This window comes from Schistocerca serialis, chromosome 3 (genome assembly GCF_023864345.2).
Source record: "Schistocerca serialis cubense isolate TAMUIC-IGC-003099 chromosome 3, iqSchSeri2.2, whole genome shotgun sequence".
NCBI classification, from domain to species: Eukaryota; Metazoa; Arthropoda; class Insecta; order Orthoptera; family Acrididae; genus Schistocerca; species Schistocerca serialis.
This window is the reverse complement of record NC_064640.1, coordinates 890,562,122-890,589,221: the sequence shown is the minus strand read 5'-3', so window position 1 is coordinate 890,589,221 and position 27,100 is coordinate 890,562,122. Positions and strand designations below refer to the sequence as shown.

The following is a 27,100-nucleotide window of genomic DNA, read 5'->3' as shown; positions in this document are numbered from 1 at the left end:
ACATGCCCAACTTGTCACGAGCGAGTAACGCCAATGACTGGGTAGAGGATACTGTTTTGATGAAGACCGACTCATCTCATTTTGGACAAGCCTTCCACCTCCCCAAACTTGTCCTCTAAATGCTCAACACAAAAGTGAGGCTTCCTCACGAAATATTCCCCATCAGCTCCCTAACATACAAGGTACTGGGTGAATAAGGGCCATTGCCATCCTTAGCCAGATGTTCCTCCCATGGTGTGACCTGGCATCATACTTCTATGCATTTAATTGAGCCTGTGATCACTTAGAGACTGCTGGTGTTTTTTTTTTGTGGTTTTAGGGCGCACAACTTCAACAGTCATTAGCGCCCAGACTACGTTAGGAATGCACCGCGAGTGACAAGTTTAAAACAGCAACGAAACGGAAATCACGATACAAGACAGACTGACAGGCATAGGATTAAAAAAACAGCATAATCAAATGTCCTTAGAGATGGTTGTCAAGTTGATAAAATGAAGAACGCGAGCAGCTGCTCGTGGGTCATCCGCTAAAATGGCATCTAGAGTACACGGCAGGCCAAGATCAAGACGCAGTGTGTTAAAATCCGGACAGGACGTTAAAATGTGGCGGACCGTCAGCAATTGCCCACATGGGCAGAACGGCGCCGGCGCAGCCGTCAGCAGATGGCGACGGCTGAACCGGCAGTGTCCAATTCGTAACCGGGCCGAAACTACCTCCTCCCGCCGAGAAGGGCGTGAGGAGGAAGTCCAAGCCGCGGGAAGAGGTTTCAAGGCCCGAAGCTGCTTGTCTGTAAGTGCAGCCCATTCAGCATGCCACAGCGATAAAATGCGCCGACAAATGACCCTGCTACAATCTGACGAAGGGACACAACAAGAAGCTGTCCAAAGCTGGAGGACCGCAGCCTTGGCCGCGGCATCTGCAGCTTCGTTCCCAGGGATACAGACATGGCCAGGAACCCACATAAAGCTAACCGGAGAACCGACGTCCACCAGCTGCTGAAGAGAGCGTTGGATCCGGTGCACGAAAGGGTGGTGGTTTTTGTGGTTTTTGTGGTTTTAGGGCGCAAAACTTCTATGGTCATTAGCGCCCAGCCCGTGACGTAGAAAACAGGAAAAAAACGAAATTTAAAATCAGCAGCAATGGAAACAAAGTCAGAAAATTTGAGAAACTAAAGGCAGAAGGAATGCTTAAAAGTCCACTATAGAAAGGGGTTTGTTGTCCCCCAAAAAAAAGCTTCAAATGACTGACGTCATTTCACTGTCACTAATAAACTGTAGAACGCGGTCAGCTGAGCGCGTGTCATCTGCTAAAATCGACGATAGATCAGGCGATAGCTGTAGACGGGAGCGTAACGGATTAAAATAAGGGCATTCAATTAAAAGGTGTCTGACCGTCTACAGCTGAGAGCAGTGGGGACAGAGTGGGGGAGGATCACCGCTTAAAAGATGTCGATGACTGAAAAGACAGTGCCCTATCCGGAGTCGAGCTAAAATTACCTCCTCCCGACGACGCGTTCGGGAGGAAGAGGTCCAAGCGCAAGGAAGGGCTTTCACTTCCCGCAATTTATTGTGGGGAAGTGTTGACCAATGCACATGCCATAAATGAGTAACTTGGCGACATAAACCGCTACGTAGATCGGTAAACGGAAGAGACTGAAGAGCAGGCCGAGGAAGAGAGACTGCAGCCTTGGCCGCTATATCGGCCGCCTCATTTCCACAGATACCAGCGTGTCCCGGGAGCCAGAGGAACGCCACTGAGACGCCCCCCAGGTGGAGCAAGCGCAGACAGTCCTGAATCCGGTGGACCAGAGGGTGCACAGGGTAAAGAGCTTGGAGACTTAGGAGAGAGCTGAGAGAATCTGAGCAGATTACGTACTGTATCCGCTGATGGCGGCGGATGTAGTGGACAGCCTGGAGAACAGCGTAAAGCTCCGCAGTATAAACCGAACACTGGTCAGGAAGCCGAAAGTGATTTGGGGTGTCGCCAACAATATAGGCACTCCCTACACCTAACGATGTTTTCGAGCCATCGGTGTAAATAAATGTGGCTTCCGTCATTTGTGCACATAGAGCAGCAAATGCCCGACGGTAAACAAGTGTAGGGGTACCATCCTTGGGAAATTGACATAGGTCTCTGAGCAAGTCGATCCGGGGACGGAGCCAAGGCGGTGCTGTACCCCAAGTTGTCAAGAAGGTTTTAGGAAAGCGGAAGGAAAGAGAATTGAGCAGTTGACGGAAGCGGACTCCCGGGGGTAGTAGGGAGGAGGAGCAGCCTGCATACCTGACATCAAAGGAGGCGTCGAAAAAAAGGTTATGGGCTGGATTAGCAGGCATGGAAGACAGATGGCTAGCATAACGACTCAGAAGGACTGCCCGCCGATTGGACAGCGGAGATTCAGCAGTCTCAGCATAAAGGCTTTCCACAGGGCTGGTGTAAAAAGCTCCAGACACTAAACGTAATCCACGGTGGTGGATAGAGTCGAGACGCCGAAGAATAGATGGCCGAGCAGAGGAGTAGACTATGCTTCCATAATCCAATTTCGAGCGCACTAAGGCGCGATAGAGGCGGAGAAGGACCACTCGGTCCGCTCCCCAAAAGGTACCATTCAGGACACGGAGGGTGTTAAGGGAACGCAGACAGCGAGCCGAAAGATAGGAAACGTGGGAGGACCAGCACAGTTTTCTGTCAAACATAAGACCCAAGAATTTAGCGACGTCGGAAAACGGAAGGTTGACAGGACCTAGATGTAAGGAGGGCGGAAGAAACTCCTTACGTCGCCAAAAATTAACACAAACAGTCTTACTGGGTGAGAAACGGAAGCCGGTTTCGATGCTCCACGAGTGGAGGCGATCGAGACATCCTTGAAGACGTCTTTCAAGAAGGCTGGTCCGTTGAGAGCTGTAGTAGATCGCAAAATCGTCCACAAAGAGGGAGCCCGAGACATCAGGAAGGAGACAATCCATAATTGGATTAATGGCGATGGCAAACAGTACAACACTCAGCACGGAGCCCTGGGGTACCCCGTTTTCTTGGGAGAAAGTACGGGAGAGAGTAGTGTTCACCCGCACCCTAAATGTGCACTCTGCCATAAATTCGCGAAGAAAAAGGGGCAGCCGGCCTCTAAAGCCCCAAGAGAACAGTGTGCGGAGGATGCCTGTCCTCCAACAGGTATCGTACGCTCTCTCCAGATCAAAAAATATTGCTACCGTTTGGCGTTTCCGGAGAAAATTGTTCATGATATAAGTGGAGAGAGCAACAAGATGGTCAACAGCAGAACGATGCTTTCGGAATCCGCATTGGGCTGGTGTTAAAAGACTGCGGGACTCCAGCCACCAAGCTAAACGGTAATTCACCATACGCTCCAAAACCTTACAGACACTACTCGTGAGAGAAATGGGGCGATAGCTAGAGGGGAGATGTTTGTCCTTTCCAGGTTTCGGAACGGGAACGACAATAGCTTCCCGCCATCGACTGGGAAAGGTACTGTCGGTCCAAATTCGATTATAAAGGCGAAGGAGGTAACGCAGGCTATGGGTTGATAAATGCAGCAACATTTGGACATGGATACCATCCGGTCCTGGGGCGGAGGAGCGAGAAGAAGAGAGTGCATGTTGGAGTTCGCGCATGGAGAAAACAGTATTGTAGCTTTCGCGATTTTGAGAGGAGAAAGCAAGATGTCGCACTTCCGCTGCACGTTTCTTCGGGAGAAACGCCGGCGGGTAATTTGAAGAGCTCGAAATCTCAGCAAAGTGCTGACCCAATGAGTTAGAAATTGCGACGGGGTCCACTAAGGTATCATGCGCGACAGTGAGCCCAGAGACCGGGGAGAAACTAGGCGCGCCTGAGTACCGTCGAAGCCGACTCCAAACTTCCGAGGAGGGAGTGAAGTTGTTAAATGAGCTAGTAAAGAATTTCCAGCTTGCCTTCTTACTATCGCGGATGACGCGACGGCATCGCGCACGGAGCTGCTTATATCGGATACAGTTGGACAAAGTTGGATGGTGACGGAAAATGCGAAGAGCACGTCGCCGCTCACGTATTGCGTCACGGCATGCCTCGTTCCACCAAGGGACTGGAGGGCGCCGGGGCAATTCGGAGGTGCGTGGTATTGAACGTTCCGCAGCTGTGAGAATAACGTCGGTAAAATGTGTGACATCGTCGACGCTGGGAAAGCGACGGTCATCGAATGTCGCTAGAGACGAAAAAAGTGTCCAATCGGCTTGGGCAAACTTCCAGCGTCGCGAGCGCATATATGGCAGTTGAGGCTGCAGTCGAAGAACACATGGAAACTGGTCACTCGAGTGTGTATCATCAAGGGCGAACCACTCGAAGCGCCGAGCTAGCGGAATAGTACCGACCGCAAGGTCCAAATGGGATAAATTTGCCGTGGAGGCAGACAAAAATGTGGGGACCCCAGTGTTGAGGCAGACTAAATCCGCTTGGTGGAAGACGTCTAGCAATAGTGAGCCACGTGGACAAGGATGTGGAGATCCCCAAAGCGGGTGGTGGGCATTGAAGTCCCCAACCAGCAAATAGGGGGGTGGAAGCTGATCAAGAAGATGAAGGAGATCAGCTCGTGTCATTGGTGTAGACGATGGAATGTATACCGTACAAAGAGAGAACGTGTATCCAGAAAGGGAAAGACGGACGGCGACAGCTTGGAAGGAAGTGTTTAGGGGTATTGGGTGATAATGGAGAGTATCATGGAGCAGAATCATGAGTCCTCCATGGGCTGGAGAGCCTTCAACAGACGGGAGGTCATATCGGACGGACTGAAAATGAGGGAGAACAAAGCGGTCATGGGGACGCAGCTTTGTTTCCTGAAGACAGAAGATGACCGGCGAGTAGGATCGTAAGAGGATCGACAATTCCTCCCGATTGGCGCGAATTCCGCGGATATTCCAATGGATAATGGACATAGGGTGAACAGAAAATGGAGGAACGTGACCAAGGGTGCTGTCAACTCAACGACTGCTCAGAGCTTGCGACCGACAGCATGGAATGGCATTCAGTCGAAGGCAGAAGATCCTGATCCATAGGTTGGTCAGGAGCAGCTCCTGCCACCAACGATCGGCCAGTTGACCGGCCACCAACAGTGCGCCTCGGCGACACAGAAGATGGCCGAGGGCGATTTCCGCCAGGTGGTGCTGTAGATGGGACACGCCTTGGCGGAGAAGGAGAGGAACTGTGTTTCTTCGTAGCCTTCTTGGAGGTATGTTTAGATGATTGAGGAACCGATGGTTGTGAAGTTGCAGTACGTAAAAACTCTTCACGAGAATGCTCTTTTTGAAGACTTGGCGTCTGACTTTTGGGCTCGAGATTTAGCAGAACCCGACGAAGGGTGAGCCATAGAGTGGGCAGGCGAAAGAGGTGAGGTTGAACGGGCGATCTTTGAGCTGGCCGATCTGACGACCGCGGTACTAAATGTGAGGTCGCAAGTCTGCGTGGCCGCCTCCTTTGTTGGCCGAGGAGAAGCAAGGACAGTGCTGTATTTTCCTTTCTGAGGCACGGTGGGCTGTCGACTGGCGAGTAACTTTCGAGCAGCAAAGGTCGACACCTTTTCCTTCACTCTTATTTCCTGGATCAGCTTTTCGTCCTTAAAAACAGGGCAATCTCGAGAGGAAGCAGCGTGGTCACCCATACAGTTGCAGCGAGGGGATGGAGGTGGACAAGCACCCTCATGGGCATCCCTGCCACACGTAACACATTTGGCCGGATTGGAACAGGACTGGCTGGTGTGGTTGAACCGCTGACATCGATAGCAACGCGTAGGGTTTGGGACATAAGGGCGAACGGAAATTATCTCATAGCCTGATTTGATTTTTGATGGGAGTTGAACTTTGTCAAATGTCAAGAAGACAGTGCGGGTTGGAATGATGTTCGAGTCAACCCTTTTCATAACCCGATGAACAGCCGTGACGCCTTGGTCAGACAGATAGTGCTGAATTTCTTCGTCAGACAATCCATCGAGGCAGCGCGTATAAACGACTCCACGCGAGGAATTTAAGGTATGGTGCGGTTCCACCCGGACAGGGAAGGTGTGGAGCAGAGAAGTACGCAGCAATTTTTGAGCCTGGAGGGCACTGTGTGTTTCTAACAACAGGGTGCCACTCCATAATCTGGAACAAGACTTTACAGGACCCGCAATTGCGTCGACACCTTTCTGAATAATGAAAGGGTTGACCGTGGAAAAGTCGTGACCTTCGTCAGACCGAGAAACAACAAGGAACTGTGGCAACGATGGAAGAACCGTCTGTGGCTGAGACTCAGTGAACTTACGTTTGTGAGCAGACATAGTGGAAGGTGAGGAAACCATTGCGGAAGAATCCCCCATGATTACCGGCGTCTCCGATGGCGCGCTCCTCCCTTGTGGGGGCCCTCACCGAGGGCACACCCGCCTTAGGTGATTGTTCACACCTCAGGTCACACCTCCCGACAAACGGACGGAGGGACCAATCGGCACTTTCGGAAGGTATCAGCTCGGGTAATCACCCCTCCCTGGGCCTGGCCTTTACCAGGGGGTACGTACGTGTCCTACCTGTCTACCCGGGGCGGGGAATTACGCGTTACCCCGTCACCGGCTACGCATGGAAGTGCGTGGGTCGGCCTTCAGACACGCACAGGGAGGAAGAAAGAGACAGGGAAAGGAAAGAAGAGAGGTCTCAAACGCCGCAGCGGAGAAAAGGGTAAAGAGAAGAGGTAAAGAGAAGAGGTAAGGAGAAGAGGTAAGGAGAAGAGGTAAGGAGAAGAGGTAAGGAGAAGAGGTAAGGAGAAGAGGTAAGGAGAAGAGGTAAGGAGAAGAGGTAAGGAGAAGAGGTAAGGAGAAGAGGTAAGGAGAAGAGGTAAGGAGAAGAGGTAAGGAGAAGAGGTAAGGAGAAGAGGTAAGGAGAAGAGGTAAGGAGAAGAGGTAAGGAGAAGAGGTAAGGAGAAGAGGTAAGGAGAAGAGGTAAGGAGAAGAGGTAAGGAGAAGAGGTAAGGAGAAGAGGTAAGGAGAAGAGGTAAGGAGAAGAGGTAAGGAGAAGAGGTAAGGAGAAGAGGTAAGGAGAAGAGGTAAGGAGAAGAGGTAAGGAGAAGAGGTAAGGAGAAGAGGTAAGGAGAAGAGGTAAGGAGAAGAGGTAAGGAGAAGAGGTAAGGAGAAGAGGTAAGGAGAAGAGGTAAGGAGAAGAGGTAAGGAGAAGAGGTAAGGAGAAGAGGTAAGGAGAAGAGGTAAGGAGAAGAGGTAAGGAGAAGAGGTAAGGAGAAGAGGTAAGGAGAAGAGGTAAGGAGAAGAGGTAAGGAGAAGAGGTAAGGAGAAGAGGTAAGGAGAAGAGGTAAGGAGAAGAGGTAAGGAGAAGAGGTAAGGAGAAGAGGTAAGGAATAGAGAAGGACGAAGAAAGATGAAGACATACAAGCAAGGAAGGCGAAGAGTGCAGTACATTTACAAGCGTCCGTCTCCGGACGTAGGCACAAACCATACTCCCCAGAGGGGGAGAAAGGGAAGGAAAGAGCCAGAGGTGAGGGGGGGGCGAAGATGGGGGATGGGGTAGGATACGGAAAGGGAAGGTATGCAGCCCGGAAAGGAAGGAAGGCCACATTAGCTCGGGGTCCCGTGCTCGCTACACACGTATCCACAAAAGAGTTGTGGATCCCCTGGGGGGGCACGAAAGGGTGAACTGGGTACGGATCACTGAGGCTCTGGATGGCGCTCAGGGAATCGGAGCAGATGACATAAGCAGAATATCGGTGGTGGCAGATGTAAAGAACAGCCTGGTAGAGGGGAAAGAGCTCAGCTGTGAAGACTGAACAATGGCCATGGAGCCGGTATTTGAAACTTTGTGCCCCGACAATAAAAGAACACCCGACCCCGTCATTGGTCTTAGAGCCATCTGTATAAATGAAGGTCATATTAATGAACGGGAGTGGTAGACCGAACCGGGGGTAACCTCCTTTGGGAGCGAGCTGAGGTCAAGGTGAATGCGAACCTGAGCATGGAGCCAAGGTGGCGCTTGGTTCTCGCCCACTCGAAAGGTTGCAGGGAGTGAAAAATTAAGGTGTTGAAGGAGGCGAAAGCGAACTCCAGGGGATAGCAGGGCAGAGACATACAACCCGTATTGACGGTCGAGAGTGTCGTCAAAAAAGGAACGATAAGACGGGTGGTCGGGCATTGCCAGTAGCCGACAAGCATACCGACAAAGCAGTATATCGCGCCGGTAGGTGAGTGGCAATTCACCAGCGTCAGCATGAAGACTTGACGGGACTAGTATAAAACGCTCCGATCGCAAGTCGTAAACCCCGATGTTGTATGGAGTTGAGGCGGCGTAACATGGATGGCCGTGCAGAGGAGTATACGAAGCTCCCATAATCCAGCTTGGAGCGGACGATCGACCGATATAGGCGAAGTAGGACGGTTCGATCCGCTCCCAACGACATACCACTGAGAACACGGAAGACATTTAGAGAACGGGTACAACGGGCAGCCAAATATGACATGTGGAGACCAGCTAAGTTTCCTGTCAAATGTAAGACCTAAAAATTTTGTTGTCTCCACGAATGGGAGAGCAATGGGACCGAGTCGTAAGGACGGGGGGAGAAACTCTTTGTAGCGCCAGAAGTTAAAACAGACCGTCTTCTCGGCAGAAAAACGGAAGCCATTGGCGACACTCCAGGAGTAAAGACTGTCAAGAGAACGCTGAAGACAGCGCTCCAGGAAACATGTACGCTGCGCGCTGCAATAGATGGTAAAATCGTCCACGAAAAGGGAGCCTGATACATCAGCTGGGAGGCAATCCATTATTGGATTGATCGCTATGGCGAAGAGAGCGACGCTCAAAACTGAGCCCTGTGGCACCCCATTCTCCTGGCGAAAGGTGTCTGACAGGACAGAACCCACACATACCCGGAACTGTCGATCCATTAAAAAGGCACGAATAAGAAGAGGGAGGCGACCGCGAAGGCCCCATGTATGCATGGTGCGGAGAATGCCCGCCCTCCAACAGGTGTCGTAAGCCTTCTCCAAATCAAAGAACACAGCCGTGGTCGGGTGCTTCCGCAAGAAGTTATTCATAATGAAGGTCGACAAGGTAACCAGATGGTCAACAGTAAAGTGGCGCCTACGAAATCCACATTGTACATTGGTAAGTAGGCGTCGAGACTTGAGCAGCCAAACCAAACGAGAGTTAACCATTCGCTCCATCACTTTACAGACACAGCTGGTAAGCGAGATGGGTCGATAACTGGAAGGCAAGTGCTTGTCCTTCCCCGGCTTAGGGATCAGGACAATAGACTCGCGCCAGCATGCGGGAACATGTCCCTCAATCCAGATGCGATTGTAAGTACGAAGAAGAAAACCTTTACCCGCAGGAGAAAGGTTCTTCAGCATCTGAATATGAATAGAATCAGGCCCTGGAGCGGAGGACCGTGACCGGCCAAGTGCGTTTTCGAGTTCCCGCATGGTGAATGGGGCATCATAACTTTCACGATTCGAGGAGCGGAAGTTAGGTGGCCTAGCCTCCTCTGCCTGTTTGCGGGGGAAGAAGGCAGGGTGGTAATGAGCGGAGCTCTAAACCTCCGCGAAAAAGCGGCCGAAGGCATTGGAGACATCCTCAGGGGCCACAAGGACGTCATTCGCGACCATCAAGCCAGAAATTGGTGAGTGGACCTTAGTGCCAGATAGCCGGCGCAGGCTACCCCAGACAACAGAAGGAGTAAAACTGTTCAAGGTGCTTGTGAAAGCAGCCCAGCTGGCTTTCTTGCTTTCTTTAATAATACGACGACACTGTGCACGTAATCGTTTATAATTGATACAATTCGCCACTGTAGGGTGGCGTTTAAAGGTGCGTAAAGCACGTCGACGAGCACGTAAAGCGTCTACATGCTGCGGTCCACCAGGGGACCGGTACGCGACGTGGAGAAGAAGTAGGGTGAGGGATGGAATATTCAGCAGCAGTGAGAGTGACTTCCGTGAGGTGTGCGACCTGACGATCGCAGCTTGTGAAGGGTTGATCCTGAAGGGTCACCCTGCAAGAGAAGAGCCCCCAGTCTGCTTTGGAGATGGTCCAACTAGATGAGCACGGAGAGGGGGTATGCTGCAGGAGATGGATAACACACGGGAAGTGGTCGCTCGAATATGTATCAGGAAGTGCATACCACTCAAACCGGCGTGCAAGTTGGGGAGTACATATAGAGAGGTCTAAATGGGAATAGGTGTGAGATGTGTCCGAAAGAAAAGTAGGGGCGCCAGTATTGAGTCAGACACGTTTGAGCTGGTTGAAAAGGTTTGCTAACAGGGAGTCCCTCGGGCAGAATGCTGGAGAGCCCCAAAGTGGATGGTGGGCATTGAAGTCTCCAGTTAACAAAAATGGTGCAGGTAGCTGAGCAATAAGTTGCATCATGTCTGCCCTGGTAACGGCAGACGACGATGGAGTGTAAACGGTACAAATGGAAAATGTAAAAGTGGGGAGAGTAATTCGGATGGCAACTGCCTGCAGGCCGGTGTGCAACGTGATGGGATCGTAGTAAATATCATCCCGGACCAGCAACATAACCCCTCCATGAGCCGGGATGCCTACCACAGGGGGTAGGTCAAAACGCACAGAGGTGTAGAGTGCCAAGGCAATTTGATTGCATGGGCGTAGCTTCGTTTCCTGGAGGGCTACGACGAGCGGACGGTGCAAACGGAGCAGCAACTTCAAGTCCTCTCGGTTGGAGCGAATGCTGCGAATATTCCAGTGAATAAGTGCCATCATAAGAAAAGGAAGATGAAACCAGGGGTCACCTCGAAGGCCGCTGAGGGCCTGGCTTCGAGCAAGCACTGCCGCCGCTATCAGTAGGCGGACAGTCATCGTCCATTGGTTCTATAGGTTCATCGGCCATCTTGGTAAGATGGCCGGGAGGGGGAGCTTCCTCCGTCGGTGAACGGCCAGATGTTCGGCTACCAGCGGTGCGGCCAGGCGAGTCGGATGACGGCCTGGGGCAGCAACCACTGGGTGGCGCAGGAGAAGAAATGCGCCGTGGCGGAGAAGGAGAACTGTGCTTCCTATGAGCCTTCTTGGAAGGTCGTTTGGTGGAAGTACCGGTCGATGGCTGGGAGGTCGAGGTACATAGGAAGTCTGCACGGGACAGTTCCTTCTTGAAGGCCCGTGCATCTGACTTCTGGGTCTTCGTCTTAGCAGAAGCTGATGAAGGGGCTGGTGTCTGTCGGGTGATGGGAGGAAGAGCAGACGTCGACCGCGCGATCTTAGCACTGGCCAAACGGACGACCGCATGTCTGGGTTGCCACCTCCCTGGTAGTCCGAGGAGAGGCGAGGACAGTACTGTATTTCCCCGCTGGGAGCAGCGTGGGCTTCCTACTAGCCAATAGCTTGCGAGCAGCCGAGGTGGACACTCTCTCTTTGACCCGAATTTCTTGGATACAGCGTTCTTCCTTATAGACGGGCCAGTTGCGGGAGGATGCTGAATGGTCACCCTGAGAGTTCACACAACGAGGAGACGGAGGTGGACTGTCACCCTCATGGGCATCCCTGCCACAAGTGACATTTAGCCGCATTGGAACAAGACTGTCGAGTGTGATTGAGACGCTGACACTGGTAGCAACGCGTAGGTGTCGGGACATAGGGGCGAACAGAAATAACCTCGTAGCCCGCTTTGATGCGCGATGGCAGCTTAACACTATAAAAGGTCAAAAAAAGTGTCCGGGTCGGTACAGGGTCATTGTTGACCTTTTTCATGACCCTATGGACAGCCGTCACGCCCTGCATAGCGAGGAAAGACAATCTCCTCGTCAGTCAATCCGTCGAGGGGTGTAGTACAGACCACACCACAAGACGAATTGAAAGTTCGGTAAGCCTCCACCCAGACAGGGAACGTGTACAGGAGTGTGGTTCGAAGCAGTTTCTGTGCCTGAAAGGCGCTCTCAGTTTCTAGTAACAAGGTACCATTATGCAACCTCGTACAAGACTGAACAGTACCGGCTATGGCATCTACGCCCTTCTGGATAACGAAAGGGTTGACAGAGGAAAAATCCTTTCTGTCCTCAGATCGAGAAATGCCGAGGAACTGTGGGGTAGGCGGTAGTACTTTTGTCACTGGCGGCTGGTCATGTTACCGTCTGTGGGCAGAAGTCGAGAGAGAAGAAGAGAAATCCATTGCGGAGGAATCCCCCATGATTGCCAGCGTCTCCGATGGTGCGCTCCTCCCTTGTGGGGACCCTCGCAGAGGGCACTCCCGCCTTAGGTGAATGTTTACACCTCAGGTCACACCTCTCAAGAAACAGACGGAGGGACCAATCGGCATGGTCAGAAAGTATCAGCTCAGGCAATCACCCGTCCCTGGGCCTGGCCTTTACCAGCAGGTACGTGCGTGCCTTACTTGTCTACCCAGGGTGGGGAATTACGCGTTACCCTATCACTGGCTACGCGTGCGAACCCGTGGGTCGGCCTTCAGGTGCACACATGGAGCAAGGAAGAAGAGAGAGAGAGGACAGACTGACTCAAACGCCGAAGCTGAGGCGAGGAAAAGAAGGCAAGGAAAAGAAGGCAAGGAAAAGAAGGCAAGGAAAAGAAGGCAAGGAAAAGAAGGCAAGGAAAAGAAGGCAAGGAAAAGAAGGCAAGGAAAAGAAGGCAAGGAAAAGAAGGCAAGGAAAAGAAGGCAAGGAAAAGAAGGCAAGGAAAAGAAGGCAAGGAAAAGAAGGCAAGGAAAAGAAGGCAAGGAAAAGAAGGCAAGGAAAAGAAGGCAAGGAAAAGAAGGCAAGGAAAAGAAGGCAAGGAAAAGAAGGCAAGGAAAAGAAGGCAAGGAAAAGAAGGCAAGGAAAAGAAGGCAAGGAAAAGAAGGCAAGGAAAAGAAGGCAAGGAAAAGAAGGCAAGGAAAAGAAGGCAAGGAAAAGAAGGCAAGGAAAAGAAGGCAAGGAAAAGAAGGCAAGGAAAAGAAGGCAAGGAAAAGAAGGCAAGGAAAAGAAGGCAAGGAAAAGAAGGCAAGGAAAAGAAGGCAAGGAAAAGAAGGCAAGGAAAAGAAGGCAAGGAAAAGAAGGCAAGGAAAAGAAGGCAAGGAAAAGAAGGCAAGGAAAAGAAGGCAAGGAAAAGAAGGCAAGGAAAAGAAGGCAAGGAAAAGAAGGCAAGGAAAAGAAGGCAAGGAAAAGAAGGCAAGGAAAAGAAGGCAAGGAAAAGAAGGCAAGGAAAAGAAGGCAAGGAAAAGAAGGCAAGGAAAAGAAGGCAAGGAAAAGAAGGCAAGGAAAAGAAGGCAAGGAAAAGAAGGCAAGGAAAAGAAGGCAAGGAAAAGAAGGCAAGGAAAAGAAGGCAAGGAAAAGAAGGCAAGGAAAAGAAGGCAAGGAAAAGAAGGCAAGGAAAAGAAGGCAAGGAAAAGAAGGCAAGGAAAAGAAGGCAAGGAAAAGAAGGCAAGGAAAAGAAGGCAAGGAAAAGAAGGCAAGGAAAAGAAGGCAAGGAAAAGAAGGCAAGGAAAAGAAGGCAAGGAAAAGAAGGCAAGGAAAAGAAGGCAAGGAAAAGAAGGCAAGGAAAAGAAGGCAAGGAAAAGAAGGCAAGGAAAAGAAGGCAAGGAAAAGAAGGCAAGGAAAAGAAGGCAAGGAAAAGAAGGCAAGGAAAAGAAGGCAAGGAAAAGAAGGCAAGGAAAAGAAGGCAAGGAAAAGAAGGCAAGGAAAAGAAGGCAAGGAAAAGAAGGCAAGGAAAAGAAGGCAAGGAAAAGAAGGCAAGGAAAAGAAGGCAAGGAAAAGAAGGCAAGGAAAAGAAGGCAAGGAAAAGAAGGCAAGGAAAAGAAGGCAAGGAAAAGAAGGCAAGGAAAAGAAGGCAAGGAAAAGAAGGCAAGGAAAAGAAGGCAAGGAAAAGAAGGCAAGGAAAAGAAGGCAAGGAAAAGAAGGCAAGGAAAAGAAGGCAAGGAAAAGAAGGCAAGGAAAAGAAGGCAAGGAAAAGAAGGCAAGGAAAAGAAGGCAAGGAAAAGAAGGCAAGGAAAAGAAGGCAAGGAAAAGAAGGCAAGGAAAAGAAGGCAAGGAAAAGAAGGCAAGGAAAAGAAGGCAAGGAAAAGAAGGCAAGGAAAAGAAGGCAAGGAAAAGAAGGCAAGGAAAAGAAGGCAAGGAAAAGAAGGCAAGGAAAAGAAGGCAAGGAAAAGAAGGCAAGGAAAAGAAGGCAAGGAAAAGAAGGCAAGGAAAAGAAGGCAAGGAAAAGAAGGCAAGGAAAAGAAGGCAAGGAAAAGAAGGCAAGGAAAAGAAGGCAAGGAAAAGAAGGCAAGGAAAAGAAGGCAAGGAAAAGAAGGCAAGGAAAAGAAGGCAAGGAAAAGAAGGCAAGGAAAAGAAGGCAAGGAAAAGAAGGCAAGGAAAAGAAGGCAAGGAAAAGAAGGCAAGGAAAAGAAGGCAAGGAAAAGAAGGCAAGGAAAAGAAGGCAAGGAAAAGAAGGCAAGGAAAAGAAGGCAAGGAAAAGAAGGCAAGGAAAAGAAGGCAAGGAAAAGAAGGCAAGGAAAAGAAGGCAAGGAAAAGAAGGCAAGGAAAAGAAGGCAAGGAAAAGAAGGCAAGGAAAAGAAGGCAAGGAAAAGAAGGCAAGGAAAAGAAGGCAAGGAAAAGAAGGCAAGGAAAAGAAGGCAAGGAAAAGAAGGCAAGGAAAAGAAGGCAAGGAAAAGAAGGCAAGGAAAAGAAGGCAAGGAAAAGAAGGCAAGGAAAAGAAGGCAAGGAAAAGAAGGCAAGGAAAAGAAGGCAAGGAAAAGAAGGCAAGGAAAAGAAGGCAAGGAAAAGAAGGCAAGGAAAAGAAGGCAAGGAAAAGAAGGCAAGGAAAAGAAGGCAAGGAAAAGAAGGCAAGGAAAAGAAGGCAAGGAAAAGAAGGCAAGGAAAAGAAGGCAAGGAAAAGAAGGCAAGGAAAAGAAGGCAAGGAAAAGAAGGCAAGGAAAAGAAGGCAAGGAAAAGAAGGCAAGGAAAAGAAGGCAAGGAAAAGAAGGCAAGGAAAAGAAGGCAAGGAAAAGAAGGCAAGGAAAAGAAGGCAAGGAAAAGAAGGCAAGGAAAAGAAGGCAAGGAAAAGAAGGCAAGGAAAAGAAGGCAAGGAAAAGAAGGCAAGGAAAAGAAGGCAAGGAAAAGAAGGCAAGGAAAAGAAGGCAAGGAAAAGAAGGCAAGGAAAAGAAGGCAAGGAAAAGAAGGCAAGGAAAAGAAGGCAAGGAAAAGAAGGCAAGGAAAAGAAGGCAAGGAAAAGAAGGCAAGGAAAAGAAGGCAAGGAAAAGAAGGCAAGGAAAAGAAGGCAAGGAAAAGAAGGCAAGGAAAAGAAGGCAAGGAAAAGAAGGCAAGGAAAAGAAGGCAAGGAAAAGAAGGCAAGGAAAAGAAGGCAAGGAAAAGAAGGCAAGGAAAAGAAGGCAAGGAAAAGAAGGCAAGGAAAAGAAGGCAAGGAAAAGAAGGCAAGGAAAAGAAGGCAAGGAAAAGAAGGCAAGGAAAAGAAGGCAAGGAAAAGAAGGCAAGGAAAAGAAGGCAAGGAAAAGAAGGCAAGGAAAAGAAGGCAAGGAAAAGAAGGCAAGGAAAAGAAGGCAAGGAAAAGAAGGCAAGGAAAAGAAGGCAAGGAAAAGAAGGCAAGGAAAAGAAGGCAAGGAAAAGAAGGCAAGGAAAAGAAGGCAAGGAAAAGAAGGCAAGGAAAAGAAGGCAAGGAAAAGAAGGCAAGGAAAAGAAGGCAAGGAAAAGAAGGCAAGGAAAAGAAGGCAAGGAAAAGAAGGCAAGGAAAAGAAGGCAAGGAAAAGAAGGCAAGGAAAAGAAGGCAAGGAAAAGAAGGCAAGGAAAAGAAGGCAAGGAAAAGAAGGCAAGGAAAAGAAGGCAAGGAAAAGAAGGCAAGGAAAAGAAGGCAAGGAAAAGAAGGCAAGGAAAAGAAGGCAAGGAAAAGAAGGCAAGGAAAAGAAGGCAAGGAAAAGAAGGCAAGGAAAAGAAGGCAAGGAAAAGAAGGCAAGGAAAAGAAGGCAAGGAAAAGAAGGCAAGGAAAAGAAGGCAAGGAAAAGAAGGCAAGGAAAAGAAGGCAAGGAAAAGAAGGCAAGGAAAAGAAGGCAAGGAAAAGAAGGCAAGGAAAAGAAGGCAAGGAAAAGAAGGCAAGGAAAAGAAGGCAAGGAAAAGAAGGCAAGGAAAAGAAGGCAAGGAAAAGAAGGCAAGGAAAAGAAGGCAAGGAAAAGAAGGCAAGGAAGACAGTGAGATGGAGAAGAACTAAGAAAGGAACCAACCAAAGAAGGAAGAAACGAAAAGTCAAAAACCGAAAAGACCACAAATTTCTGTCGTGGGACCGTCCGTCTCCGGACACAAGCGCTAACTACCCCCTTGAGGGGGATGGACTCCTTTTAGTCGCGTCTTACGACAGGCAGGAAGACCTCGGCCCTATTCTAATCCCCGGACCTGCCGGGGGATGCTGGTGTTTGACCACCAGCAAGAGATGATGTACTACACTTCATGTGTCATCCACCCTGATGCCACCCACTCCGACCAGGGGCCCTCCCCACAGGCGCCACCCAGCTGCAGCGAAGGCCACCTGGCAGGATGGCCATTCCCGTCAGTTCCAATACCTCAGTGACGGGCATCTACTCCTTGGCATATGTGGGGAGTTAACGGCACTGACTTCAGCAGAGTAATCCTTGTGTGGTCAGAAGGCTACAACCGACAGGGTACATGGTGGCCTCACCACAAGGGACTACCTACTGTGCTGGATATCAGGTGCAACCAACCAAACAAGTTCATTGTCATCGTCGGAGTAGAAAATGATACTGCACAGTTGATGGAAAAATACGCAACCAGGGGGTGGACCTCACCCAACAGTTGGAGAACAATCAGAAGTGCATATCCACGCCGACAAAGGATGTGATAGGTCTCAGAGCATGATGGACATGATGCACCATGTAAGGTGCCCTACCCCAATTGGTTCACTCTGGGAAAATTTCGAAAAATGGAGGTCAGACCCTACAGGGGACCATCACATAAATGCAGAAACCTCTGCAACTCCCTTTGGTCGCCTCCGACAGGCAGGAATACATCGGGCCTATTCTAACCCCCGGACCCGCAGAGGGCACAGTGGGGAGAACCAGGCGGAATATCGTCCTCCTGTGCATCCCTACCACAGGTTACAACTTTGGCTGGGTGTCGAGAAGACGTTCTATTGATGTTGAAATGTCACTGGTAGCAGCCCATCGGGTTCAGAATGTACGGACAGACTAATAATTTCATAGCAGCACTATCAAAGGTTAGGAAAAGTGTGCAACTGGGCACTAAGGAGGAATCTACCTTTTTCATTACATGGACAGAAATGACACCCCGAAACGGAGACGTAAAATTTGATTTTGAAGTCTGTTAAACCGTCAAAGAGCCTGATGTGAATGACACCACATGAAGAATTCGAAGTTCTATGGGCCTTGGCACTAGCAGGGTAGCTGTGGAGAAGCGAGGCAGTAAGCAGTTGTGCTCAAGAATCAGAAGTAGTCTAAAGAAGCTAAGTGCTATTCCATAAACGAGAGCAGAATTTCACAGGGCCCGGAATTGCATCAACACCTTTCTGAATAATAAAAGGATTTACCATGGCAAAGGACTGACCATCTTCAGTAGGTGAGACCATGAGGAACCGTGGTGCAGCGGGAAGTATCTTTGAACCATTAGCCTCATTACGTTTACATTTCGTAGATGTTGATTGTAAAGATGATTGAGTGATTGTGAGAAAATTACCATGATTGCCACTGTCTCCAATGGCCCACTCATTCCGTCTGGGGGCTCCCTTCACGAGGGGATGCACCCACCTTAGGTGATTGTTCACTCCTCAGGTTACACTTCCGCAACACCTGACAGGGACCAATCGGCAATTTGGGAAGGTTGCAACTCAGGCAATCACCCCTCCCTGGGCCTAGCTTGTTCCAGAGGGTACAAGTAAGCCCTACCTGTCGACCTGGGGCTGGGAATTACGCAATTACTATGTCACCTGTTACGGGTCAGACGTGTGGGCTGGCCTTCAGGAGCACACAGGCAGAAAGAAAAAGATGAACCTCAAACGCCGAAACAGAGGAATGAGAGGAGAAAGAAAAGGTGAGGGAATAAGGACGGTGAGACTGTTCGTACATCAGCGACAGACAATGCAGAACATTCCCAGTAACATCCCAGACAAGTTCCCAAGGAGGGGAAATAGGATAGCAAGAGGATAGACATGTACGGAATGAAAAATGCTGCGAAGGTTGGGACCCGTCGTAACCAAGCATGAACCTGCCAACGAGTGGCGAGCCCCTGGGAAGGGGGAGGGGCGGGTGGTTTGATTTGGAGGAGGCAACCAAACGGCGAGGTCATCTATCCCATCGGATTAGATAAGGATAGGGAAGGCAATCGGGCGTGTCTTTTTAAAAGGAACATTGCTGGCTTTTGGCTGATGTGATTTTGGGAAATCATGGTAAACCTAAATCAGCATGGCCAGATGCGGGTTTGAATTGTTGCCCTCCCAAATGCGAGTCCAGTGTGCTAACCACTGCGCCACCTCACTGTCGTTTCACACGTACGAAGGCGTCATCGTAATGGACAGACCTCGAGGTCTCTGCAAGCTGCTGGTCCAAACCTAGTTAAATGACTGAGCAACAAGGTCATCAATTAACTTTTTATATCTGGTATTCACAGTCATTTAGAACTTTATAAAAGATATTTACGCCAGTGACACTTTCAGGATTGCAATTTCGGCTTTAGGCCATTATCAAGTGCAACTTTTTAGCTCTTTTTGCTGCCGTGGAGGTAGCTTTAATTTTCACGTTGATGTATTTTGGAAAAACATTCTTGCACTGTTTGTTAAACTTTATACATTCTGTTGTCTTTAGCAGTAGCACACGGGTTGTTGCTGCATTACCAACGAATGAAGATAAATCTACTAAAGACAACCGAATATATAAAGTTTAACAGACAGTTCAAGAATAATGAAGTTTTTCCAAAATACAGCAACGTGGAAATTAAAGCTACCTCCACGGCAGCAAAGGAGCTAAAAAGCTGCACTTAATGGCCTACGGCCGAAATTGCAATCGTGACAGTGTTAATGTCACTGGCGTAAATATGATGTAACAAGGCCATCAGTTCCTCAGTCCAGAGCTAGTTCATTCAGAACTAGCTCTTTCTGCCACAAACGTGTTCTGGAGGTTTAAGTACATTGTAGTGAAAAATCCAAGCATTAAAAGCAATACTGGTGTCAGACCTGTGAAATTATTTACAGACAATTAGATCGGGTCAGTACATACGTCATAGCTGACTAACAACCTTCCAAGGCTCACTCAAGGCGGGAATAAACCCATTCGCATTTCATCCCCGCCAACCCGATTAAGGGTGTAGACGTCTATGAAATTTGTAAATTTGAATCCATTTACATTCGTGCACCTACCACCAGCAAGATCGTGAGGTGCTAATCTTACGCCAGAGCAATATCTGAACTAACTGACCTCTACATCCCCATTACGATGTGTCCCGTCTTTATTTGAATCTCTTACGCAGACACGACGGCAAACCTTTATTTTACTAACTGCAGTCATTAACTACCCTACGACGAGTAAATGATAAACGAAAAAGTGCTGTAACACTATCACTGCATAATCTAGCACGCTATGTAGAATTTGCGCCGAACGAGTGTTCCTGACAACGTGCAAACACATGAGACGTGGCCTGTGCTTATTTCCGACACTATCATGCACGCACTGGGGACGTTATGCACAGGGTATGGTAGTTAAATATTCCTTGCACTACGAGTAAACTGTAAAGCCATCATAGGTGCGGTGAAAGGCTCTATATGAGGTACACAAAGATCGTGAACTGAAAATATATAAAATTTCACGTTTCATAGCCTACACAATCAGGTAAGCACATTTACAAAACAGCCACACAAAGCATTGCAGTTTATAAAACGAAATAAGTCTAAAATCACTAAAAACTAGGAAGAAACTGAATGTCATACGTGATTTGACGAATGTGGTACATATAGTTTTAGATCACACAGTTCAGGAGAAAATCACGGCGCAGCGACATTAACTGATTTCCCCGACAGATAGGACCCAACATGAGTCTTTTACATGTAAGAAGGCGCTAACGCAACATGTCACATTATTGTACGTGACTATACACGGTATCAATAGATTTGACCGCTTCCTAATACCATGAACATTTCTGTCTAACAGAACTTACGAACTACCATACTAAAATGTTTCGAGAAATTTATCAGTGCCACAAGGCCTACCGCCAGAATTTTATATGAAATATTGGCACCTAGTTAACGAACAGCCTACGCGTATTTACTGAGCATTCTCGCAACGCATTCTACAAGTTACAGATTTGGGTATCAATAACAGTGCTAATATAATAAAACAGTAAATCTATGACTAACATCCTTAATTGTGACTGAACACTGTGCACAAAGTGTCTCATATCGCCTTATATTTTAAATTCCTTTAAGTTTGTGACGTAAAAACGTCAAGACGATGTGTTAGCTGAGTAGTTTGTTAGCTTCCTACACTCAAACGCCCCTTTGGGTAACCTTGATTTTGAAAGCCTTGTTATAGAATACGAGTATATTTACAACAATACCATACATAACTTTAGTTTCCACACTTCCTAGATATTTAGCCTTCCAGGTGCTCTAAACAGGATGACGTTAATGGAATATATTCCTACTCCACGGGCTTTCAGACAGGGCTGTCTCCTGTCTTGCAATTGATACGCGATTGCAACGGAACTTATCTATGGTAAGATTACTCCAGACCAAGGAGGTACCAATTTGTTCAGTTTCAAGACTGATACACGTTAACGCGGACGGTATCTAAGTCAACTGCAACTGATGATACGACAGCAGCACATACTCAGTTCGCAAATATCAAGTGACAGTGGAACAACCTTCAGGAAAAACAAATTATCACCTAATGTTGCGAACGGAGGATATTGCGTCCGACCTGCCGCCACGAAGTTACCTCGAGGGCGCTGGACTGCAGTTCACATCAAATCCTCCAGAAACGCTTCCTTCCTAGTAGGACATCGAGACAGAGTAAGCATACCCCCGAGAACATAATTTGCATCCCGACCTAACGGCTCTGTTTTAACTTTCTAGCGGAAGTGCAATATACTGCGGATGTTACCCAGTGCCATAGACAACTCTGATCAATGACAGCTTGTTGCATTCTGAGCGTAAAATGTCTGGAAACTACTCTGCGCAGATAGGTAAAGAAATGGATACAGGTAGGGTCAACTCAAGAAACGATTAAGTTTCTCACGGTGAAAATCTTAACATTAACACACACTGAACCGCTCGAATTCAGAACGTTGAAACAACGCATAACACCGTCCACTAATTATCATACCCCAGAAAATTTTGTAGGCTACTGTATACCATCTACAGCCCAATTTTGTCTCGTCTTGGAATTTTTCTACATTTCCGAGAAACTAATTTCGCATGAGGAACTGGACTCAAAAAATTTGCACTAAGGAAGACATCCCAAACGATATTCTTAAGATGTTCTGCTACAAGATTGGAAACATTTTAAATTCATGAAACCCTGCTGGCCATGACAGTTTTTACAGCAGCATTGAAGAGTAAGATTTACACTGTAACTACATCACATAGCGAAACTTTCGTTTCATCCACTCCATGTTATATTTACTTTAATGAAAGAAAAAGTATTATCGACAGAATTAACAGGCCAATGAGAGTAATCATAAAAGTGGTAGATTAGAATTGAACACAAATTCGACACTGAGGTCACAGACGGAGCGTAAGTTTTAATCACAGAACGATGAGTAAAGGAAATCGGCCGTGCACTTTTGAAAGAAACGATCCCTGCGATTGCTTGGAGCGATTTAGGGAAATCTCAGAGAACCTAAACCTGGATGAGCAGGCGGGAATTTGAACTGTCGTCCTTCCGAATGCAAGTCCGGTGTGCTAATCACTGCGCCACCTCGCTCGGTGGGAGTAACCCGTCTTCCACTTTCCGTTCATACTAAGAAAGGTACAGTTTATTTGTAAAGTAGTACTTGATTTGCACAAGTTATCGATTGACACTACCTTAATTTGGAAAAATATCCTAAGTAATTTTTACCTTTTAGTGACTTCACATTTAGTATATTAAATGGCGGAGAATGGCAAGGCAGAAAGGAAAAAGACGCGAGCGAAAGGAAGGGATGAAGGAGAGGAGACCATAGTTACAAAGTGGCTCATTGGTTACGTGCCAGGCGTAGGATTCTAGTCCGAGTCCGTTCCGGTATATTCGTTACTTTTGGCTTCTTTCAATGTTCCACATTCGTGAGTGTGCAAATTGAGAATCTGGAAATCATATTACAAACTTATTCGTGAGATCAGCACTTTTTCTACATACAATTGCTGTTGAAAGCACCACGAAGGTGGCTTACTTTGGATATGTAATTGCACAATAGATTAATTATTTGCTGCAGTAATTCCATAATTAGATATTCATTGCATGGCATTACACTCATTACTTGATGCAAAGTCAGACTCTCTTACATACCTATTTTATACAAATGGCTGAAGAACATACACTCTTAAAAATGTATCAAAGAACAAGTCAGTTTGACAACCGCCGTGAAATATAGCTCTACGGACAAAAATAGCTCCACTAGGGCACAGATGAGTGCGTTACGCAATTTTGTGTGCCTTCTCCCTTGTGAATTTAAGATGCTGGTAATGAAAAATAGCTGCTCCTAGAAAACTCAAATTTGTATATTTCACTTGTGGGTGTGATAGGTGTCCATTCGAAGCAGAACTGCACTTTAAATGGATTCATACCGAACGTAAGTGCTCTTCAGTTAGGCAGTATACACCAAAGAAGTTTACGAAAAGAATTCTTTAAGAACTACGTTTTATTTTCCCATACAGTGAGTGGTAATGTGGTGCTCTGAGCTTTCCCAGTTGCCTGTGGGTTAGTATTCCGGTCGGCCATAAACTATTTTATGATCACCCGGTTATTCGTAACATTTACGTCTTCCAATTTTTTCCACGTGCAATTCCACAGAAGAACAGTCGATAAAATCTCTAAGTGATTCTATAAAGTCCCTGTCAAACAGGTGAAAGCTACAGAGTAATCGTGTACATGTAAGGAAAGCGCGGTAAATGTGGCAGAAAAGATCCGCACTCGGCTCAAAAAAATTAAGTGCTGTTACCACTGAGTCATTTCATTCAGTGCTGTACAAAAAAAAAACGTGATGAATACAGCACTCAAGTATTTGAAATAAGTTTTACAGTGCACCCAATCACAATGATTAATATGACACTAAATTCTTGTAATGGTAAGAGTTCAAAACAATGCAAAAACTTTTTACCGGTTATGCCGGGTGCTCACGTCACGAACTGCAGTGACGATGAAGTGGAAATTTGGGGCATAGTGCGAAAACACCCCTTCCGTGCTTACATCTTTTGGTACCTAAAGCGGCAAGATTTTGTCCCGAGTTTCCTCAATAGCAAATGGAACTGATTACTTTGCAGGAGGTGAAAGATACGACACACAGCGTGCAATATTTTAGAAATAAGTAGATAATCTGCCGCAAATCTGTTTTTAGCATGTACCAACTGACTTGTCAAACACGAATTGTTTGAACTACGACTGATCAGATTTCTCCATGTTTCCTCAGTGTTCTCAAACCTGTGCCAGGGAAATCGTTCCATGATGTTATGGTAGGTACTTCGCAGACCTTCCAGAATCTGCAGATTAAGAAAGGAATCTTCCCAATGGAAAATGTGGGAGCGATCATTGAGCACGATACTTTTACGATGCAGGGAATAAAGCTAACACTAACAGCAAACAAACATTAGAAATAGTAACATTACCAGTAACGCAAAAATGAAATACAAGTGGGTATTAAGTGCCAAATGGCATACCTGATGAGCCATGTATAACCGAAGGTACACCAAGATTTAATGAACTAAGTGACTTCAGCTCGTTTCTCAATGAGTAAATATCACAGCTACTGCATAATACTGTATTTACTGGATTTGCATTTGAACTTTAGATCTTGGGCTACGGTACAGCGATCATCCCAACCGGCATTCGAATAATACATAGGGAAAATTAAGTTTGTTCTGTCCATCCTCTTTCAAACACTCGACAAGCATGTCTCAGGCAGACTATTTGAACTATTTTCTATTTTAAATTCTCGAGAGAAGACGTTATCACTGTCTATGGAGTAGCTAACATCCATTCCTTTCAGATTAAGGTCAGTTGACTGAACAAGGAAAAAACCAAGTGCTCAACTTATACTGACAGTATCGGCCATGTTTCCTCAACATTTCAACAGCATCACAGACTTCCGACTGTATTATAGCTGGTGTAAGAAGTTTTCAATTGGCACTACTGAGCACTGGAACAGAAATAACATGCTATCTTTGTACAATCCCATGGAAATTTGTTGGCCAGGAAACTTACAGCCGGTTAATTCGCCAAGCAGAGGGAAACCGCTTTCGTTCCTTCCAGACTAGAATTTTTTAAATTTAATCTCCATTCTACGAGGATGGAAAGTCGCGACTCGGTAAACAAGCGAATGACTTGTGGATAGATAGGCGACGCGAAGATCTAAATGCTGGATTTACCCCATATTTTAGAGGAAGATGGTTCAAAGTCAGCCAATACGCTTTCTCCATAGGTTCCATAAATAAATGCGTCTCAATCATATGTCCGGCACGGCTGATTAAGAACACTTCCCAGGATAGCGGAGTTCTTCCTTTCCTCAACAATAAGAGAAAAAGAGTATAACAGGCCCATAGCTGTTCGTCTTTGAAAATAAGAGTCACTGAATACATGACAACGCAGTATGCCACATACGGACTCCGATACCTGCCTACCGCAGTCTATTACTACACAACATGCTAAATGCGCTGGAATCGTTTCTTTCCCCAAGTTTATAACCAGTGTACAGAGTGACAGCAAGAAACGGAATGTACGATGCACTGATTTATAGTACAAGATGCAATTTCCGTTATTCGGAACAGGCATTACCAGAAAGAAACGTGCAAACTCTCTAGTTGCAGCAAGTGGGCAATACATGATTAAGCAGCAACATTCCCGCATTGCCTGAAAAATATATTTCTAATTCCTATTATAATTCTCAGCCATCAAGCTAAGATTGAAAAATCCATCTTTAAATTGATTGCAATTAGTGATACACTCGCCTTCTTCTAAATCCAAATTTAGTGTACCCACAGGCGACAGACTTTTACCCAGATAAGGCGAATTTAAGGTATTTAAGATTTTCCGTAATAGTTTCCACCAAGCGATAGATACAGGGTTGTAAATGAACGTTAAAAGTTAAAAATAACGTTTAAAAGTTAAAAATAATTCGCTCCACGATAAAGAAAAATATCTGCGACTTATTGAAGCATGAAGCTGATCACTGAAAATGACGCGTAACTCTGGAAACAACATTACCTACAGGCCCTCTTACATTACACAATACTTGCCAAACGTTGGATGCAGTATCCAGCACCGTTTTTGCATTAAATAACATTACACTCAATTCATACCACAGGGCGAACGTAACTTACCGCAAACAAGCAGTTACTTTTCGGCACCTGTCAACTGCTCCTAACGCTCCCTTACAAGCAACAGACAGGTTGTTGACAGCGAGAACGTATTGTCAAAGATTACTATCACCAGACACTCTGGAGGCAAAGTTTGTAACTTGTCTCTTAAAGAGGTTCATGTAGTAGATCTGTTTATCTCAGTAAGCATGATACGATTCGTAATTATAAACAGAGCGACTGCGGAAATTTTACTTAAATCACTTCTTTTGTTTATTTTTAATGTTACACAGCAGACAATACTACCAGAACCGCACTGAAGTTTCGATTTCCTATTGCAACACTGTCGAAAGTTAGTGCGATTTTCAGAAATGGATACATAGCTTTAAATGCAACCAGAAACCATTTTTCAGCTAATTCACAGGGTCGGGAGAGGCATTATTTTAAGGTCTGTATTACACTGTCGAAGTTCTTGGCTAGATCTTTTTTTAATGCTAGAATGACGCTCTAATATTTATAAAAGATACGATGAAAGTATGCAGACTCCGTCACAGATTTTATAAAACGTATTTTACAGAAGATATTTGACGAAGTTGTTTTCACGGTGTAATACGGGCCTAAAGAAAAATAGCAGCCTCAGTAGCCGTAATGGCGAAATCACGATGAGGTTGAGCCTTTCGATCCAGCAGTAACCGATATGAAAGGTCAAAGGAAAGAAGGTTACGGTTCAATTCCCGTCGACGACGAGGTTATTATAGACGGAGCACAATCTTATTTAGTACCGTTGAAGCGTGTCTTTCGGTGACGCATCTGGTTAGAGATCGGTGCTGGTGATGAAGATATCCATAAAAATGGGCTATCTATTAACATGGAAGGCAGGAAGACGATATCTGGACATAAATGAAAGAAAAACCTTTGATGTTGAGATGAACTGAGTTTGCCGGATCTGCACGTTTCTGACAGTTGAATAATTATTAAATAAATAACTTGGCCATATTTACCTGCTGCACAATGGATAGCAGTAGGACGTAAAGTAGAAGCTAGCAAGGGAATTCGATAGCATGTGCTCTGGCAAAATATCACATTTATTCAAGAACAGCTGAACAAACTAGTACGCTAAACACTAATAAATAGGTGATGGATGCTGATCTTCATAACATTTTCGGCTGAGTTACAAAATTACATTTTCAGCAACGTGTTGGAGACCCTAGCACGATTTATCATTAATTATTAATTATGCAAGGGGCAGAAGAATCTTTCATTGGCGATATTTACACACAGATACACGGAATATAGAGATTCAGCACATATATCAGAATAAAGAAAAATTTCACCAGTATGCACGTGGTTGGCAGACGGTCGTTCTCTTGGCTTGAGTGCACGAAGCAAGTAAACAAGAATTCATCGATAACAATAAGCTTTTAATACACTACTGGCAATTAAAATTGCTAGACCAAGACGAAATGCAGATGATAAACGGGTATTCATTGGACAAATATATTATGCTAGAACTGATATGTGATTACATTTCCACGCAGTTTGGGTGCATAGATCCTGAGAAATCTGTACCCAGAACAATCACCTGTGGCCGTAATAACGGCCTTGATACGGCCTTGTGTCAAACTGAGCTTGGATGGCGTGCACAGGTACAGCTGCCCATGCAG

At 46.7% G+C, this 27,100-nt stretch overlaps 1 protein-coding gene across 1 annotated transcript in view; it reads left to right on the top strand.

Moving 5' to 3' along the window:
• The window catches only part of LOC126471299 (nucleolar and coiled-body phosphoprotein 1-like), a 34,123-nt gene extending 17,997 nt beyond the window's left edge, over positions 1-16,126 (top strand). Inside the window, exon 2 of the mRNA XM_050099419.1 lies at positions 12,541-16,126. Coding sequence (XP_049955376.1) covers positions 12,541-16,126 — 3,586 coding nt within the window. The remainder of the gene's footprint in view (positions 1-12,540) is intronic.
• Positions 16,127-27,100: the final 10,974 nt, after the last annotated feature.